This window comes from Crocodylus siamensis, chromosome 1 (genome assembly GCF_052110815.1).
Source record: "Crocodylus siamensis isolate JL-2025a chromosome 1, ASM5211081v1, whole genome shotgun sequence".
Taxonomy (NCBI): domain Eukaryota; kingdom Metazoa; phylum Chordata; order Crocodylia; family Crocodylidae; genus Crocodylus; species Crocodylus siamensis.
In genome coordinates this window covers 153157277-153174471 of record NC_143395.1, presented here as the reverse complement: position 1 = coordinate 153174471, position 17195 = coordinate 153157277, and the positions used below count along the sequence as shown (strand labels likewise).

The following is a 17195-nucleotide window of genomic DNA, read 5'->3' as shown; positions in this document are numbered from 1 at the left end:
ATTTCCAAGCACTGACTGTAGAGCTGGTTGGCTCCTTTTTATAACCAGAGTCATGCTTATCCAGTGGTAATGATTTTGCATGTGTGGCCAGTTGACATTTGTGGCACAATTCATGTTAACGATGTGATAAGTCCTTTGCTCTTATGGCCTGCCTTAAGTGCAAAGGCCAGTGTGAATGTATTGTGTGATTCACCTGTTTACTATGTACTATAGGTAATGCGTAGCAGGGGCCTTAGAGGAGCTGCCGAGTGGACATGGACATGGACATTTAAAAAGAAAAAAAAGCAAATGGTAGGTTAGAGGATGCTCCACTCGCACCCTCTAAGATATTGCAGACCACAGACCAAAACAACACTGGCCCTGAATCTTTCACTGGGCTACTCTCCAGGTACAAAGGTTGTCTGCAGAAAAGATGTCATTGTGGACCCCACTTGCTGTGCTTAGTGAGACCCCCTGACTAGACTGACCATAAGGAAATGCCGGACATCATCTGGGAAATCACCCCTCCCCGTGCTTTCACAAGTTGGCAGGAGTGGGTCACCATGCCAACAATGACTGCCTGCCCACCTGTAAATCACTCCATGCCACCCCGACTCCTGCCCAGACTGCGTCCCAAGCCCGTATGTTTTTGGGACACCCATTTCTCAACGGCCAGTCAGGACCAGCCCCTGAAATCTGGGACTGTCCCAGCTAAAATGAGACATATGGTCATCCTACTCATCACCTTTTGCCTTGATCTGTGGTGTGGCCAAATGCAGTTTTTGTTCATGCCAGGGTTAAAAGGTATTGGACTAAGTCATTGTGCCTAGATTCAGTGGGTGAAGAAACACAAGTGGAGACTAGGATTGCATTATATGGCTTTCACCGGGGTGTTTTCAGGTCTTATATGGACTCCTGGCCTGGTGCTAAGCATGTGGGGGCCTGAGGGCCCCCCAGGCCCCTCTCATGAAGAAGTCTGTCGCCTGGAATGCATAAAACTTTTCACCATCAGATGTCCATCATCTTATCTCCCCCGTCCCTAGAAAAAATAAATTTGGCACCTACGCTCCTGCCTATAAAAATATGTTGTGAGACTTAAAATCCATGTGTAGCCATGTGGCTGAGAGGATCTAGGCAGGATCGCTGGATTCTGCAGCCATCTCTTAGCTACGCTTGGATCCTCCTGCTACGTACTGAGATTCCTCTTATTGTCTCTTTTTTTATCCCGCCCATTATTTTAATTAGTTGTGGCAATTATGGTGCTAGTATCTTACAAGATACAGCTGGAATGTTGCAGCCATGAGAGTGACATGCCGTTTTTGTGCCTAGGCTGCTGTTGCACGCAACTGATGACCCCACCTGAGCTGTGCCTAGACGGGGGGGCAGAGACTGCTGATCTTCCTTTGGGGGGTAGACAGGTTACCACCAACCTTAACAGATCAATCCTGAAGGAGGAGGAGGAAGAGGAGCAAAACTGCAATGAGAGGGTGTGGTTGCAGTCAGCTGTGTTTGCAAACAAAGCATCCCTCCCAAGATCATTGGGCATGATCTTTAAGGTAAAAAGAGCGGGGAAAAGGAACAGGTCCAGATGTCACAGCCAGATGGGAGCTATAGTTCAGTAGGTCCTGTGCGGTTGTGTGAGACCATTTCTAGTCCTGTCAGCAACGCCCTGAGCAGCACTGTGCAAACACTCATTAAAAGAGTATCGCCAGGACAGCAGATACTTGTCCTCCCTGTTTGGCAGCTGAAAAAATGAGATCTGCTGAAATTCAATCCAAGCAGTAGCCAGGCCAAGTGATATGACTGAGGCCCTGCTGTGAGTCAGTGGCAGAGGCAAGGGTTGGAAGAGATGCCAGGACATTCTTGGCCCCAAACCTCTCACCTGGAGCATGAAACCCTCTTGTGATCATGAAGTGCCTGTGTCCAGGGTCTGCCTGAGCCGTGTCCCTCTGTATTTCTACACAGCCATATGTCTGAAGCTGTAGGAGAAAGCAATCAGGACTTGTAGTAGAGATGATATCCTTTATTAGATCAACAAGATTTTTGAGGGGAAAAAAAATCTTTAATTGCAAAAACTTGTTGGTCTAATAAAAGATATCATCTGTACTACGAGTCCCGATTGCTTTTTCCTCTAGACTAACAGGGCTACAACCTGGATACCTGAAGCTGTGGGATACGTGCAGGGCCTGAGGTGCGGGTGTGCCTGCACAGTGTACAGCACTGTTCTGCCACCCCAAGCGTACTCCCACCTCCCGGGAGCCCGAGTGGCCAGGCAAGTGGGCAAGAGGCCAGCTAGAGCCAGCCTGCTTCCTTCCACCCCGGGACTACACCTCCCATCAAATCCCTGGCACAGCGGGCGCCGCCCTACAGGCGGCCTGCGTGCCCGGAACATGCTGACTACTGTAGGCCTGCCGGAGCCGCTGCCTCAGACGGGCTGCGGGGACCGCCGAGAGCGACCACCCTGGTCACTGCAGCTCCCGCGAGGCCTGCCGGGAGCGCTGGCGGCAGTGTGCCGCGCGGGGCATGCCGGGAGGTGTAGTCTGGCGCGGGGTGTTGCAGACTCGGTGTCCCGTGATGCCCCGCGGCTGTTTCTGACGCCAGGGCCGGGGCCGGGGCCGGGGCCCGGGCGGGCCGGGCAGTGCAGTGCGTTGCGGGCCTGGACCGGCGTAGGGGCGGGATGGACTCGCGCGTGTCGGAGCTGTTCGGCGGCTGCTGCAGGGCGGCGGCGCCGGGGGGCGGCGGGGGAGCCCTGCGCGGGCGTGGGGGCCTCGGCGGCGGCTGCAAGGCGAAGAAGAAGGGCGGACGCGGCCGGGGCGGCAAAGCCAACAACCCGCCCTACCTGCCGCCCGAGGTACGTGTGGGCTTGTCCTGCGTGTGCCTCCGCGCGTACGCGTGTGTGTGCCCTTACGTGTGCATGTGTACATGCGCTTCTGCTTGCCTGTGCCCCTTGGGTGGACGTGTGCACGCCTGGAGGTGTGCGCTTGTTCGTGTTTGCGTGTACATACATAGGTGCATGCACTTTTGTGTGTGTGTGTACACATGTGCACGCTTCTGTGTGTATGAGGGCATGTGCGTGTACTTCTATGTGCACATACACATATAGGTGCACTACTATGTGTGCACACACTTGTATGTGTGTGCCTGTGTGTACATGTGTGTGTTCTTCCTGGTGTACCTGCGTATACAGGCATGCACAGGTACAGGCGTGCACACATTTCTGTGGGCACAGGGTTGTGTGTGTGTATAGGCACTGCTGTGTGTACATGCATGTACGCCTACGTGTGTGCATGTGTCTGCACCTGTGCACATAGGTCTTTTGCAGCCTCATGGGGGTGGCGTCCCCCCTGGCTGATTCTGGGCAGTGCCCTGAGAGCGGTGGGCAAGCAGAGGGAGCAGGGGACCCTGGCAGCGATGCAGGACATGTGATGAGGTGGTGGACACGTTATCTCTGAGCTGGGGCAGGCCACACAGGGAAGGGTTCACCTTGGCTGAGAGGTGGCCTCCTAAGCAGTAGATTTCTGCAGAGAAAGAGTCTGCCCTGCCGTGCCCATGACCTCTGTCTCTTGTAGCCTCGCCCCTCGGCTCCAGCCTTGGGTGCATGGAGGACTGAGGTGGATGGTTTTCTTGATTAACCAGGCTGGAAGCAGTCCCTGCAACTTGGCTCAGTTGCCATGATTGTGGTGGGACGTGTTAAGATGCAGTTCCATGCTGCCTGAATTGTGGCTTGGCTTGGCCCTTTGGGGTCTGAGATGGCACTGCTCCTTGACCTGCCTGACCTGAAGATGCCCTGCCGGGAGTGTGCAGGCATCAGCACAGCAGTGCGTGGCTTTCTGCCAGTAGGTGGGAAAACCTTATAGCCTCATAGTTACTGGGTTGCGTAAGGATGAGTGTTGTTCCTTATGCAACCCTGAATGCCCTGTTCCCATCTTTTGTGGATATCTCATCTGCCAGATTGCGTGGGAACATACCCCTAGCTCCTAGGCCCACATTCCTGGCTCAGCTGCTCCACCCGGTCTGGTCTAATGGGATTCCCTCTATATTTGCTGATTTGGGGGAGCCAGCCTGCAGAGGGTCCCCACTCAGACCTGGAAAGCAAGAGAGGAGGCATCCCATTTCATGGGCTTGGCCTGGAAAGGGGGCATTGTAGTCTCTTAAGTGCAGACGATTCCCTAGGGCATGGGGCTGAAACCCCTGTTTTTGAAGCACAGAGCTTGCCAGGCTGGCGGCACTGCTGCTGTCTCTTGAGGAAGGTGTAAAATCCCAGAATGGCAGTGAGGGCACCTATTTTTGTGCAAGGCAGAGCCCTTGCTCTCGAGCTTGGGGATCGAAAGGTGTAGCTTCCTATAGCTTCAGTTAGGACCTCCATAGTCTGTTCCCAGGGACAGCATTGTCTTTTGTGGCACCTTGGTGGTTGTACCTGTCAGTGGATAGCACAGCCAGTCCCTGGAGGTTTCGGTATCGCTTCCTTTCCTCTGCAGAACTTCATGCTCCACTGCCGGGCAAGTCTGTACTTTTTGCTGTAGTTTGTATAAGCTGCTCGGAGATGAGACACACCCCTTGGTTAGGACAGCACAGCTACCGGTACCATGTTGGGAGACTATGCCTTCCCCACAGTTGTAAGGCAGGTGACTAAATGGGTAAAAAATAGGAGCCTCACACTGATGCCTTTCCCTCTATGAGCAGTTTCACCTGTAAAACTAGAGCTGTCAATCCCAGGCCCCAGTTACTTTTGCCCTCTGCCATCAGCAGCCACCAGTGTGGTTAGGAGTTGAGCTAAAATGCAGGGAGACCTGCCAGGGAGCAGGGCTGCACCTTGCCCTGACAGAGAAGCCGTGCCCTAAGAAAAGAGATGATCTCTTGAGAAGGACGACAAGGCAGTGCTGCAACTTGCCTCCAAAACCACAAAAAACATCCACATGGGTCAGTCTCTGCACAACTATCAGTGATTTACTGCCTTATCTCGAGATTCTGTCTCCCTACAGGAACCAGCCTTGTTTCTTTTGCCCTTGGGTGGTGATCTGTAGGAGATGGAATTTGATATTGGACACACCTTCCTTCTGGGGTTGGGGTGGACTTGATGAGTTAGTGGCTCTTTTTTCTATTCCTGGCTACAGCAATCTGATTTGGCAGCAGTGCCTCCTGGGGAAGCCCCTCTGAGTTGTGCACCCACAGGAGCTCCAACTCCAGTCTGTTTCTCTGGAGCTGTTAGTAGTTTGTTTCATCACAAGCTGATCAATAGTGCTTGCTTCCTGATGGCTGTGTGGAACCTTGCTCCCCTCCCTACAGGCTAGCCAGAAATGTTAGTGCCTCATTTAGTTAGAGAAGCACTTAGTGGAAATGGGAGGAACTGCTCTCAAGGAGCTGATGGTCTCTGGCAGGCCAGTTCACTGCTGGAGTGATTCTTGGGAGCAGTTGTTAGAACAGTACAAGGCAGGTGGGAAGGATGGGAACCTTCGTGGCTCAGTGTTGGAGTGGGGGAGGGAAAAGGAGGAGGCTGAGTGTCTGTCCCAGATCACCAGTTCTTCTTGTACAGATCTAGCGGAGGAGGCACTGGAATAGTGTAGCACTGGGGAGGGGAGTTATGGCACCTTTTACCCCAGATCACCAGATCCTGAATAGGTCTAGCCAAACTGCAAATATAAGTTATACCTGTCAGTAATGTAATGGCCTTTGTAAAATAAAATGGAGTAGGGGGAGGATTTCTGTCTGTTTTATAGAAAGTCACCTGCTTTACCACTTGTCACCTCAGCAGTGGCACCAGGAATTGACTGTGCCATGGAGAACGAGTCCTCTTCATTCACCCCTATAGGGCAGGGCTGTTTTGGAGATAGTGATCTCTTGTTACTTTCAGAAGGGTCTTGGCTGTCACCATACAGATTGGCTAATGCCTTTACACGCTGCTCACTTAGACTCCCAGCGTTCACAAGAGAACATCCCAGCTGATTGTTACCAGACAGACAACGGCAGCATGTGTCTGGGCAGTTTCAGGGGAGCACCCAAGTGAGCCCTGCAGCTCTGGCCAAAGAGGGTGCAATGTATTGTGGGTGCTGAACGTTGTATGTTTTCTTTCTGAAGTAACATGAAGAGCCCTAATGCTGCTTGACTGCTGATTATATTTTCCCCCAAGGCCATCTGCATCAGTGTGCAGGCTCATGGTGTGAGGGCAGTCCGGTGGGTGGGGAAAAGTATCTGCAGAAGGTGCCTTGGTGGCACAGAAGGTTATTAACACACATATCTTGTTTTGTTCTTTACCAGGCAGAAGATGGGAACATTGAGTACAAGGTGAGTCCTTTGGGGGTTGCAGAGAGGATACTCCCTAATCTGGAGCTCATGGGAGATTAAATGAACAAAGGCAGTATGTAAGGGACGTGTCCTGGTACACCCCAGGAAACCTGCCCTGGGGAGGAGGTGCAAGAAGACAAGTAGACTACACTATCTACGTAGCTTTGGACTCTCTGAATTCAGTGGTATGGGTTGATGTAGAATAGACTGAATCCTAGATTTCATGCAATACGAAGTCCCGTAGAGCTACGCTGTGTATGGGCACTCACGTGACTGGAGCAGTCAAGTGATCAGAGTGCACTTTGCTTCTTCTGAGAGCTGTCTCAGCCATATTCCGTCCTTAGAAAGACAGAGCTACTGATGCCAGTTATGGCTCTTCCAGCCACACTGCAGAGCTGTCCCACCATTCTCAGCTATTGAAGCCATTACAAATGTGGTAGAGGCCATGTTGGCCCTAGGGTGCCAACTCTCTATTCTAGTCCACAGCTGCAGTCTGCAAGGTGCTTGAAACATTCTGCTCTTGATATATGCAGCTACCTGTAATCCCATTTTTCCTTTACCCCTGGCTCTTCAGGCACTAATTTGGAGTGTGTTTCCTAGGGGCAAGTCTGCAGGAGGGGCTGTTGCTTCACAGTGGAGGATTAGGGAGTTGTTTCCCCTGGGAGGTGGGATCCCTTCCAGTGCAGGCCATGATCATAACTGCTCTTTCCCTCAAGCAGCTGAAGCTGGTGAACCCCTCGCAGTATCGCTTTGAGCACCTAGTGACGCAGATGAAGTGGCGGCTGCAGGAAGGCCGGGGCGAGGCTGTATATCAGATTGGTGTGGAGGACAATGGGCTGCTGGTGGGCCTGTCAGAGGAGGAGATGCGTGCTTCCCTCAAGACTCTGCGCCGCATGGCTGAAAAGTACGCATCTCCTCAGGAGCTCTATCTTCCCTGTAGCCAAGTGGTTCAGATGTTCTCCAGCTTAGGAAAACCCAGCTCTGCCCCCAGCACCACTAGAGCCCTTGCAGATCTGGTGGCTGTCCTGCCACCTCCACAAAGCCTACAGATCAAGGAAATTCCCCCTAGTCAATGTCCTTCATAACCAGAGAGGACCCCAGATGAGGACCTGTGGTCTTTGCTGCTAAAGAGCACTATGGCTGAAAGTGTTACGTTTCTGCACAGGTTTCTGTTGCTCACAGTTGTTAATCTCCCTGGCAGGTTGAGTTTTGCTCTGAATTCCCCTGTGGTTCCCTGGGAAGGTGATTCCCTGAAGGGCCAATCTTGCAGTGACCAGTCCCTCCTGCCCCCTTTGCAGGGTCGGCGCTGACATCACCGTCCTGCGGGAGCGCGAGGTAGATTATGACAGCGACATTCCCAGGAAGATAACGGAGGTCCTTGTCCGGAAGGTTCCTGATAACCAGCAGGTATGGGGCCCTTTGACTGGGCTGTTCTCCTTGTCTTGGAGACCCTTTGGTAATGGAAACTGCCAGGCTCTGTTTAAGAGGTTTTCTGTTGGGAAGAGATAGGAATCTTTCCCCTGGAGGCACCTCCCTCCAGAATAGTTCGTAAGGCACACTTTCGTGTGCCGTACGGCCAGAGTGGGATCATGAGACCCTCCTTCATCTGGAGGGGATCAGTTACAACCCACTCCAAGTAGTGGGGGTTGGCTGGGTCAGGGAGTGAGATGATGAAGACTTGCACCTCCATGGCAGTGGGCCTTTTGGAGATCAGGCCATGGCAAAGAATGTCTGTCACACCAAGCATGTACGTGAACTTCCTTTTGTGATGTTGTAGGCCAATATGTGCCATCACAGCAGTGTGCTGTGACAAACTCTGTCCCATGACACCATGGGCTAGGGATCAAATCTAAATCAGCAGCCAGAGATTGCTGTGCAGTACAATCCCTCTTGGCTACCCTTCAGGGAGCCTGTAGGGCATGCCTCTGCTGACATCTGGTGAACACATGCCACCTGTCTATATGAGTGGAGTCCCTGTCCAAAGGGGACAGGTTCCCCTGTGATTTTTCTCAGTCTCGTTCCTTTAGTTCCTAGACCTGCGAGTGGCTGTGTTGGGGAACGTGGACTCGGGGAAGTCAACCCTGCTGGGTGTCCTCACGCAGGGTGAGCTGGATAATGGGCGGGGCAGAGCTCGCCTCAACCTTTTCCGGCATCTCCATGAAATTCAGTCAGGAAGAACATCCAGCATCAGCTTTGAGATCCTGGGCTTCAACAGCAAAGGAGAGGTAAGGGTGGCAGTGAGGAGAAAGGAACCAGATCAGTTACATTAGAGAGCGGGGAAGCATGGATCTCCTGGCTTGTTGCTTCTGGCCGCTGCACCTGAAGGGACTGTGGCTGATCCACTGGTGATAAGGAAAGGAACAGATGTCTAGTCCTGCATGCCCTGTTGGTGCAGTAGGGGTTAGGAATGATGCAGCTGAGGTGCTGCTTGTCCAGGTGGAACAGACATACTTTCTAGTATCCTGCCTCCGCTTCCAGAAGAGCAGCTCTGAGGTTGACCTTATAGTGCAGCCATAGCATTTTGAGGTCTGTTGGGCCTGGTCTCTTTCCAAATGCCAGCCCTCAAGTTCTTTCTGGCACTTGTTTCTGCTTAGGTGGAGTTGGGGTTGGCAGCTCCCTTTTCTTTTCCATGTCCCTCCCTCAGCCTCTGGTTTCTCTTCCTCACTAGGTAGTGAACTACAGTGACTCACGAACCGCAGAAGAAATCTGTGAGAGTTCCTCCAAGATGATCACCTTCATTGACCTGGCTGGCCACCACAAGTACCTGAAAACCACCATCTTTGGCCTCACCAGCTACTGCCCGGACTTTGCTATGCTGGTGGTGAGTGCCAACACTGGCATCGGTAAGTATGTCCCAGCCTGCCTGAAATCCTCCTACTGCCCCCATCTTGCCCTGTGCCATCTGGATGGCTGTTTTCTGACTAATTCTTGGCTCTGGAAGAAACACTCGGGGTTCTTAGGGAGAGGCCTTGTCTTTCTGTCTAGGGTGATGCTTAAAAAAATCCTGCCCTCTTCCCATTACCCAGAAGCTGAGCAGATTGGATAAATTGTAGGTTCCATTTTCATCCCTGGCGAGCTTTCTGGCCTGGGAGACAAAGGCATCCTGCAAGCAAGTGATTTTGGTTCCTGTTACTTTTAGCTGAGCTCTCACTGATCTCTTGTAGCAGGTACAACGCGGGAGCACCTGGGCCTGGCCATGGCCCTCAAGGTACCGTTCTTCATCGTCATCAGTAAAGTGGACTTGTGTTCAAAATCCACTGTGGAACGGACTGTGAAGCAGCTGGAGCGCATCCTGAAGCAGCCAGGCTGCAACAAGCTCCCCTTGTTGGTGAACTCGGATGACGATGCTGTTACAGCAGCACAGCAGTTTGCACAGTCTCCCAAGTAAGGGACCTTCATCCTTTCTTGCAAGGGTTGTGGTCAGTCAGCTTAGTCTGAACTCCTTGGGGTATTCCTCGCTCCACAAAGATGCAAGAGGAGACCACCTTTTTAGGAGGCATTAGCTGAAATAAACACCTCTGAAATTATCCACCTGTCCCCTCCCTAGATTTTGTGTCATTATCCTCATTCACGTTCCTTCTCTGAGGCCTGTTCTGGACACGCACAGCAAGAGCCAATGACCAATAGTGGGATGAATGTATTCTTGTATTATCTAGGAGACAATGTTCCTATGAGGAAACTTGAATTGATTGGATGCAGATGGGCTGGCTTGAACCCTTTGTGGGTAGGTGGGATCACTGCTAGCCCATGTTCCCTCCCCTGGGTGGGGTTAGTTATTTACAATACCGTTCCCCAGGGTGGGTTCTGCAGCTGCATTGTACCCCTACCTCATTTCTCTCTGTCTGTTTGGCAGCATCACCCCCATCTTCACTCTGTCCAGCGTTTCTGGGGAGAACCTGGATCTCTTGAAAGTTTTCCTCAACATCCTTCCTCCTCTGACCAACAGCAAAGAGCAGGAGGAGTTGATGCAACAGCTCACAGAGTTCCAGGTATGTAAGAGTGTTCCCTTCAGGTTATTACACTGTGCTTACCACTGTGGTGGCTCAAGCCAGGCAGAGGGTCCCCTGGACCTGGGGTAGCAAAAGTTCTTAGCTGCTGGACAAGTAACAAGGGAATTGAAAACAGAGACCCAGCTTGTACTCATGCTAAAAGCCTATCAGACAGTTGGGTCCCCAGCTTAACTCCAGTGAGGAGATGCATTGACCATATCTGAATAAAGTCAGATTTTGTGTCCATTTCTTAAGTCTGGGGTGCTTTAAAATGGGGAGGTGTAGGGGTTGATGAAATCTCTGATGCACACTTTGGTACCCTGAAGAAAGGAGCCTTCCTGCAGCCTGTGGTAGGTGGATGACTGTGGTTGCTTTCCCTGTTGCCCAGTGACTAAGGAGCTTGCTCTTGTTACTGTAGGTGGATGAGATCTACACAGTGCCTGAGGTGGGGACTGTTGTGGGAGGAACGCTATCAAGGTGAGTGCTGCTCTTCGTATAAAAAAAAACAAAAACAAAAACAACGCACAGGGCTAGGCTTTGGGCATGGTGAGGGTGATGTGGTATGACCAGTACTGATCTTGCAGGGGATTTGATCCATCCTGCACTGCCAGGACAGTGTAGGTCAAGCTGCCTTAATACCCATCGCTGGGTGAGATGAGGAGCAGTGTAGGGATGAGCTTAGGAGCAAGTATTGTTCTAGGAGACAGGCACTGGTGAGAATCCTGAGCAGCTAGCTGCACCTGCAGGCATGAGGAGACCACCTTACATGAAGGAAACTGAAAGATGATTGGTGGGTGGCCAGAGCACAAAAGATCCAGCGTGGAAGCTGCTCTGCCCTCAGGGCAGTGGCTGGTGCTTGGTTGGCCTCCTGAGGTAGCACTTTCACTGGACTCCAAAGTCCTGCCTTGGGTAGTAGGGTAGCTTGGAGAAGAGCAGCAGGACCATAACCCTATCCTTGATGAGAGCAGTGTTTGCTGTGTGTTGCCTCTGCACAAACCAAGGGGAATGTTCTTACTGTTGGTCTCCTGATCAAGATTGGGTCTGCTGGTCCATCTCTCAAGGATCCTAGATAAACTGATCCACAGTCGGTGCTAAATTCCCTGCATTCCAGTGGAAGCAACAGAGCGCAAGGAGGAGGTGGGGTGTCTATATCTCAGGACCAGATCCTTGGAATCTGAGCATCAGCATACCTGCCACAGAGGAACAGGGGGTGGCATTGATTGCTTTGAGAAATTCTGACTCCCACGTTGCCAGCGTTGATTACTTGGGCAGACCCTGGAGCAGGAGCCCAAGCAAACTGCCCTGTAGTGAGATTTGAAGAGGCTGTGGATTGACTTCTCTGAGTGTCACTTTCCTTGTGTGAAACGGTTAAAATGTGCCCTGCTCTTATGCCCTCTGCAGTGGGATCTGCAGAGAGGGGGAGAACCTGGTGGTTGGCCCTACTGACGATGGCAAGTTCCTCCAGCTGAAGGTGTGTAGCATCCAGCGGAACCGTTCAGCATGTCGTGTGCTCCGGGCAGGACAGGCTGCTACCTTGGCCCTTGGGTCCTTTGACCGGTCCCTGCTACGCAAGGTGAGTCTTGTTCCCATCCTCTAGGACAGGGGGTGTCAACCAGGGGTATGCTTCCACCCACCACCCTGCGACACTGCTTCCCAGGAGCAAAAGGGGAGGGGGAGAGCAAGGGTAGCGGCGCCCCTTTGCAGGCTGCACAGGTGCTGCCCACCTGGCCAGACATGGGAGGGTGGGGGGAAGCTCACATGTAGTGGCCACTTCCACCACCCCACACTGCTGCCATTCTGCATCTGGACATGAGCCTCTCCTTCTCCACTGCTCCACGTCCATCCGCCAGGGGTACACTTATTGGAGTTAGAGTACTGCATCCAGTTCTGGGCACCGCACTTCGGGAGGGATGTGGACAGCATCAAGAGCATTCAGAGGAGGGCCACTTGCATGATCAGGGGGCAGCAGGGTAGGCCCTATGAGGAGAGGCTACAGGACCAGAACCTGTTCAGCCTCCACAACAGAAGGCTGAGGGGGGATCTGGTGGCCGCCTATAAACTTGCCAAGGGAAACCAGCAGGCAATGGGAGAGTCCCTGTTCGCCTGAGCACTACTGGGGGTAACAAGGAACAACGGCCATAAATTGACTGAGGGTAGATTCAGGCTAGATATCAGGAGGTACTACTTTGCTGTCAGGGCAGCTAGCAGCTGGAACCAACTTCCAAGGGAAGTAGTGCTTGCCCCTACCCTGCAGGTCTTCAGAAGGAGGCTAGACAGCCACCTTGCTGGAGTCATTTGACCCCAGCATTCTCTCCTGCCCATGGCACGGGGTCAGACTAGATGATCTACTTAGGTCCCTTCCAACCCTACCAACTATGAAACTATTAAAAAAGGTTGAAAATTCCTGCTCTAGGAGCTGCCACTCAGCTCCTCAGTGGTCAAGGAATGATGGGGTCAGCGACCGAGACCTTAAGCAGGCAAGGTTGGAGGTTATTACGCTTTCTCAGAGCCCTCCTACTTGCTGGGAAGGGATTTGGGATACACATGAGAAACATTCACCCCAACTCCAAGCCTACAACCACCACCCTAAAATCTGTTTCAAGTGGTTGTGACAACAGGCTTGGGCATGCATCCATGCATCTTTGTAGATTTTCAGGGGCTCGGTTGGGGCTGAGCCCCAAAGCAAGGAAGAGATTATGGCAAGTTAAAGGCCATGGGATTCAGGGCAAGAAGGGGCTGTTCTCTGATAACCTGAGTTTTGGGTTTGGGGCTGTCACGCAGGGCATGGTGATGGTGAGCCCAGAGATGAACCCCACCATCTGCTCAGTCTTTGAAGCTGAGATCGTACTGCTTTTCCACGCCACAACTTTCAGGAAAGGATTCCAGGTGACTGTGCACGTGGGGAATGTGCGGCAGACTGCCATTGTGGAGAAGATTCATGGGAAGGTGAGCTCCCAACTAGGGAGTAGGTGTTGCCAGGATTCCTTAGTGTTGTTAGAACCTTCAGGCAGAAAGAGAAGTGGGTTAGGATGTCCTGGCTATCACAATCATAGATTTGAACTCACTGCTTATCCCTGCTAAAGCCAGTGGACTTGGTCAGGTTCTTCCTTTCCTCTCCTGAGAAGCTGCCTCTTCACTTTGCAGATGGTCTGCTGGAATCACTGGGGAAAGCATCAGCAGGACAGGATAGGGAAGTAACCCCTTCTCCAATCCTCACTTGAAGAGAATCAATTTTTGTCCCAGGTTCCCCTTACAGTGGGAGGGACTCAGGCTGTGGCAGTGTAAATGGTGGGTGACTGGGGAATGGAGGGATCTTGTAACCATCCCTGTTTCCCAGTGCCCGCCAATGCAGGGGTAAAGGTCATACTCCTGTTTGTATTGTCGTGACTGATTGCCCTGTCTCTCCCTCAGGACAAGCTTCGAACAGGGGAGAAGGCTGTCGTTCGTTTCAGGTTTATCAAACACCCTGAGTACTTGAAAATTGGAGCCAAGCTGCTCTTCCGGGAAGGAGTCACCAAAGGCATTGGGCATGTCACCGACCTTCAAGGCATCACCACCAAAGAGAACAGCTTAGAGGAAACCCTGGGGACAGGAGGGCTGAGCTTCTGACTACCTTTCAGTGGGAGCACTCTCCAGACACCAACCATTGGGGAGTCTGATGGGAGCTCCCCCAGCTCTTCAGGTGCTGCCAGGAGCTGCTGCTACCCAGTTCTAGCATGGGTTTCTCTCCTCCGTGTTGCAAGATGGAGCCCAGGAGATTTTCTTGCATTCAGTGCCCTTCGTGGGACAAATGAAGCATGTCTTTGCATTGCCTGCTGTTTTCATTAACCTGCCATCTCTGAAAATAGACCAGCGGTAGACTTGGGCAGGCGAGTCCTGGCTTTGTCTCATTTGGAAAGTTACTGGCTTATGCAAAGCAAAGCTCCTGAAGTGAATGACTGGCAGTGAAGGGAACCTGCCCCTGCCATACAGAAAGATCAGCCCCATTCTGGCTCTCCAAACATTGCGCCTTGTCGTCGTACTGTTTTCCCCACGGGGCATAGACCTTTGGGTAGGGGCAGGAGCAAGCCTTGCCACCTACAGCAGGGGCTGGGTTACACATCGACTCACAAACAAAAAGAACGCCTCTCAAATTGCTTTCAGGACACTTTTTAACCCTTTGATTTTTGGTTGGTTTTAAGCCAGTCCTCATTCCCTTCTGTGCTGAGTTTTCAGGACTCCTGCTTAGAGTTTCGTCTCTTCCTGTGTGTGTCACCTTGGGGGAAACACCTCCCTGGACTAGCCCTCACCTGGTGGGGTGACTTCTGCCTATTGCTTTTGTCATGTGGGAGGTCCACACAGCCCAGTGCAGTTGGCCTGCTAAAGGCAGCATGAAGCCAGATTTTACACCTGTCTCTTCTGCTCACTGAGGCTAGCCACAGCCTGTGCTTATACTTGCAGGTGTCTTTTGGAGTTTAACAGCAGTGATTTGCAGTGGATTTTTTGCAGTCAGACTGTGCCCCAGCCTAGCTCGCTCTCTGGGGACTTGCCTTAATATTTAAGAAGCCTAGTGGGCAGTTAGCAGCACAACACACAGTGACTTCTACCATTGGATGCAATTTTAACAGCAACTGCTGCAGTGATACTTTTGCTCTCCTTCTTGGCCAAGTAGAGGGAACTTCCTTCCTTGTGTCTGCCATGGAGACTGTGTTGGAGGGGAGCTAGTGTGAGCCTGTGGTCACTGAAGAAGCAGGTAGAAACCAGCATGATCCTGTCCCCCTCCACTCTGGCTATGTACTTCCCCACTTGTGTCCTTCAGGTAACAAGTGCTGAGCACTGGTGAGGGGCAGCCTGGAGAGTGCAATGGAGGCTATATTGCTATACATAAGGCTCCTGATTTTCTTGGTGACTTCAGCCAGGCTGGTTGGCTGGAACACTACCTGCAGCTAGCATGCTGTGTAAGGAGACATGGACAGCCGGGCTAGGTAGGGTCTGCAGGTGGTGTTAAGGAGAAAGAAGGGAGCTAGTGTTTTGCTCCCTGTGATGCAGATCAGATGCTCTCAGGCAGGTGCCCCTCAAACAACCTGGGGGCAGATGCCACTGCTGCCTCATGCTCTGGGTTTTCTTCTTGCTGGGGCTGCCACCACAGTCTGTGGAGGTAAGACTGAATGGCTGAGCTTACCACTCCAATGAGCTGCTCTAGATCAGTTTCCTCACCACCAGCTCTGCCCTTGTAGCTGTGTGTCCTCTGGAGGTGGGGAGCTCTCTGCCTGCAGCCTGCAAAATGGCTAGCAGTTTTGAAGGGGGGAGAGGAAGAAGATCGGTGGTTTGTTCTACCAAGAAGGGTTAAGGGGAAGTGCCTTCCTTCCCAATCCACTGTACTGATTGAATCCTCCCGGCTTGGGCAGGCCTGCTAACACAGAGCAGGTGCTGCCCATTCCCTTGGAGGGGCAGGGAACTGACTCTTGGAAGCACAAACTTGCTTCCAGCTGGGGCAAGGGGGCTCCTCTCTTTCCCCTTCACATATGGATGTGGCTGCTTTATTGGCTGAGATTCATTAAAGCAGGGGGCTTTTCCCTTTCAGCCCTGGTAGCTGGCTGAGTCCCAGTGCAGTGTTTTTGCCCTTATATATGCTTTTAGGGAGGACAGGGCCCCAACTACCAGCAAGAACTTCCCTCTGGTGCTACTGTCAGTGTAAGCATTGCCCAAGGTGGGGCTCTGTCTCCCTGTTGCCTGCAGTGCCCTTGACATAGCCTCCAGCACAGACACATCCTTAAGGTGCTGTTTCTTCCTTGGATGAGCACTTTTCCCCCCTGTCCTGTCCTTTATTCCTGTGTGGTGTAACTGTTCTTGGTGCCATGCTTTTCATACCTCACTGTTGTGTTGTCTTGGATTTCTCATGCTGGGAGATAGTGCCCATTTCTTTGGCATCTCTATATATAATGTACAGAATAAAAATGTTTTATTGAGAGTGCGCTGGCTGAGTGGTGGAGGTGGGGAGAGCTTTCCGAACCTTGCAGCCTTTTGCAGAAATGACCTTGTTGCTAGGTCACAGCTTAAAAAAGCTGTCCTCCACCCCCTTCCTGTGCTCGGCCCTATAAATACAGTCTGGGGCTGTGGAAAGAATGCGCGTACACTGCTGTTTACAAGCTTGTGCCGCCTGTTTATCAGGCCTTAGCCACCCATGGTTAAGATGACTCAGCCACGTCACCCTGAGCTCAGCAGTTCCTGCTGCAACAGGCTGATCTTACTGTACCCACAGTGCTGAGTGGCCATGCACATGTTACTTCAGGCCCTAATTAAAGGGTCACTCCCCATAGCCTCAGCTTAACTGGTAGTTTCGTTCTGAAATAGTTCCAGTATTTGTGGAAGGAGTCTTTCCCTCAGCCTCCAACAAGACTGGAAACCAGCTTGTCTTGCATTTTAAGGGACTCATTACCACTTCCCTTCCTTGAGAGCAGAGTTGAACCCAGCTCTGTTGGGTTGAAAGGTTGCATTGCCTTTTTCCTTACTCATCCTGTTTACTTTTTTTTTTGCATGTCAGCCAGCTTGGCTGGTGCCATACACAGTCAGTTTTGTTTCCTGGTTGTCCTGCAGCAACCTGCTGCTGTCACAAGAAAGTAATGCAATCTTATCAATAGGGTTGTAATTGCTACTCCCAGGACAGCTGAGAAATCCCCATTTCTAAACTCAAGATGTACAATGATGGTGAGCCCCTTCCACAGGTCAGTGTAGATAGTTATGGGACAGAAAGCTCTGTACCCTAAACCTAGAGGGCAGGTATGAAAGCTGCAGCTGACTGAGGGAAAGCAGCTGTTCCCTGACAGGAAACAGGCCAGGGCTCAGACAAAGCCAGTAACCAGTATGGTACCGGGATGGAAATAATCATGCAAATACTGTTCCTGCTAGTGCTGGCTATCTATACTCAACAGTAGACTCTTCCCTTCCCCCCTCTAGGACTTGCCC

General features: G+C 52.0%; 1 protein-coding gene across 2 annotated transcripts; it reads left to right on the top strand.

The window, feature by feature from the left end:
* The first annotated feature begins 2573 nt into the window (after positions 1 to 2573).
* GTPBP2 (GTP binding protein 2) lies at positions 2574 to 16200 on the top strand. 2 transcript variants are annotated; one of them, XM_090046144.1, is made up of 12 exons: positions 2574 to 2830; positions 6235 to 6261; positions 6978 to 7165; positions 7560 to 7668; positions 8289 to 8486; positions 8930 to 9104; positions 9426 to 9645; positions 10115 to 10250; positions 10669 to 10727; positions 11652 to 11823; positions 13032 to 13196; positions 13662 to 16200. In XM_090046144.1, the coding sequence occupies exons 1-12, from the start codon at positions 2657 to 2659 to the stop codon at positions 13857 to 13859; spliced, it is 1821 nt and encodes a 606-aa protein (XP_089902270.1). In that variant the 5' UTR covers positions 2574 to 2656; the 3' UTR covers positions 13860 to 16200. The 2 variants fall into 2 exon arrangements, with proteins under 2 accessions (XP_089902270.1, XP_089902278.1); XM_090046152.1 differs by having other exon boundaries at positions 2575 to 2830; positions 6981 to 7165.
* The last annotated feature ends 995 nt before the right edge of the window (positions 16201 to 17195 follow it).

Bases quoted from the DNA above. Each gene is read 5' to 3' on its own strand.
- GTPBP2 (XM_090046144.1), top strand. From the start codon at position 2,657: ATGGACTCGCGCGTGTCGGAGCTGTTCGGCGGCTGCTGCAGGGCGGCG. The intron at 6,262-6,977 runs GTGAGTCCTTTG...CTTTCCCTCAAG, and splicing joins ATGGGAACATTGAGTACAAG to CAGCTGAAGCTGGTGAACCC. The intron at 13,197-13,661 runs GTGAGCTCCCAA...TCTCTCCCTCAG, and splicing joins TGGAGAAGATTCATGGGAAG to GACAAGCTTCGAACAGGGGA.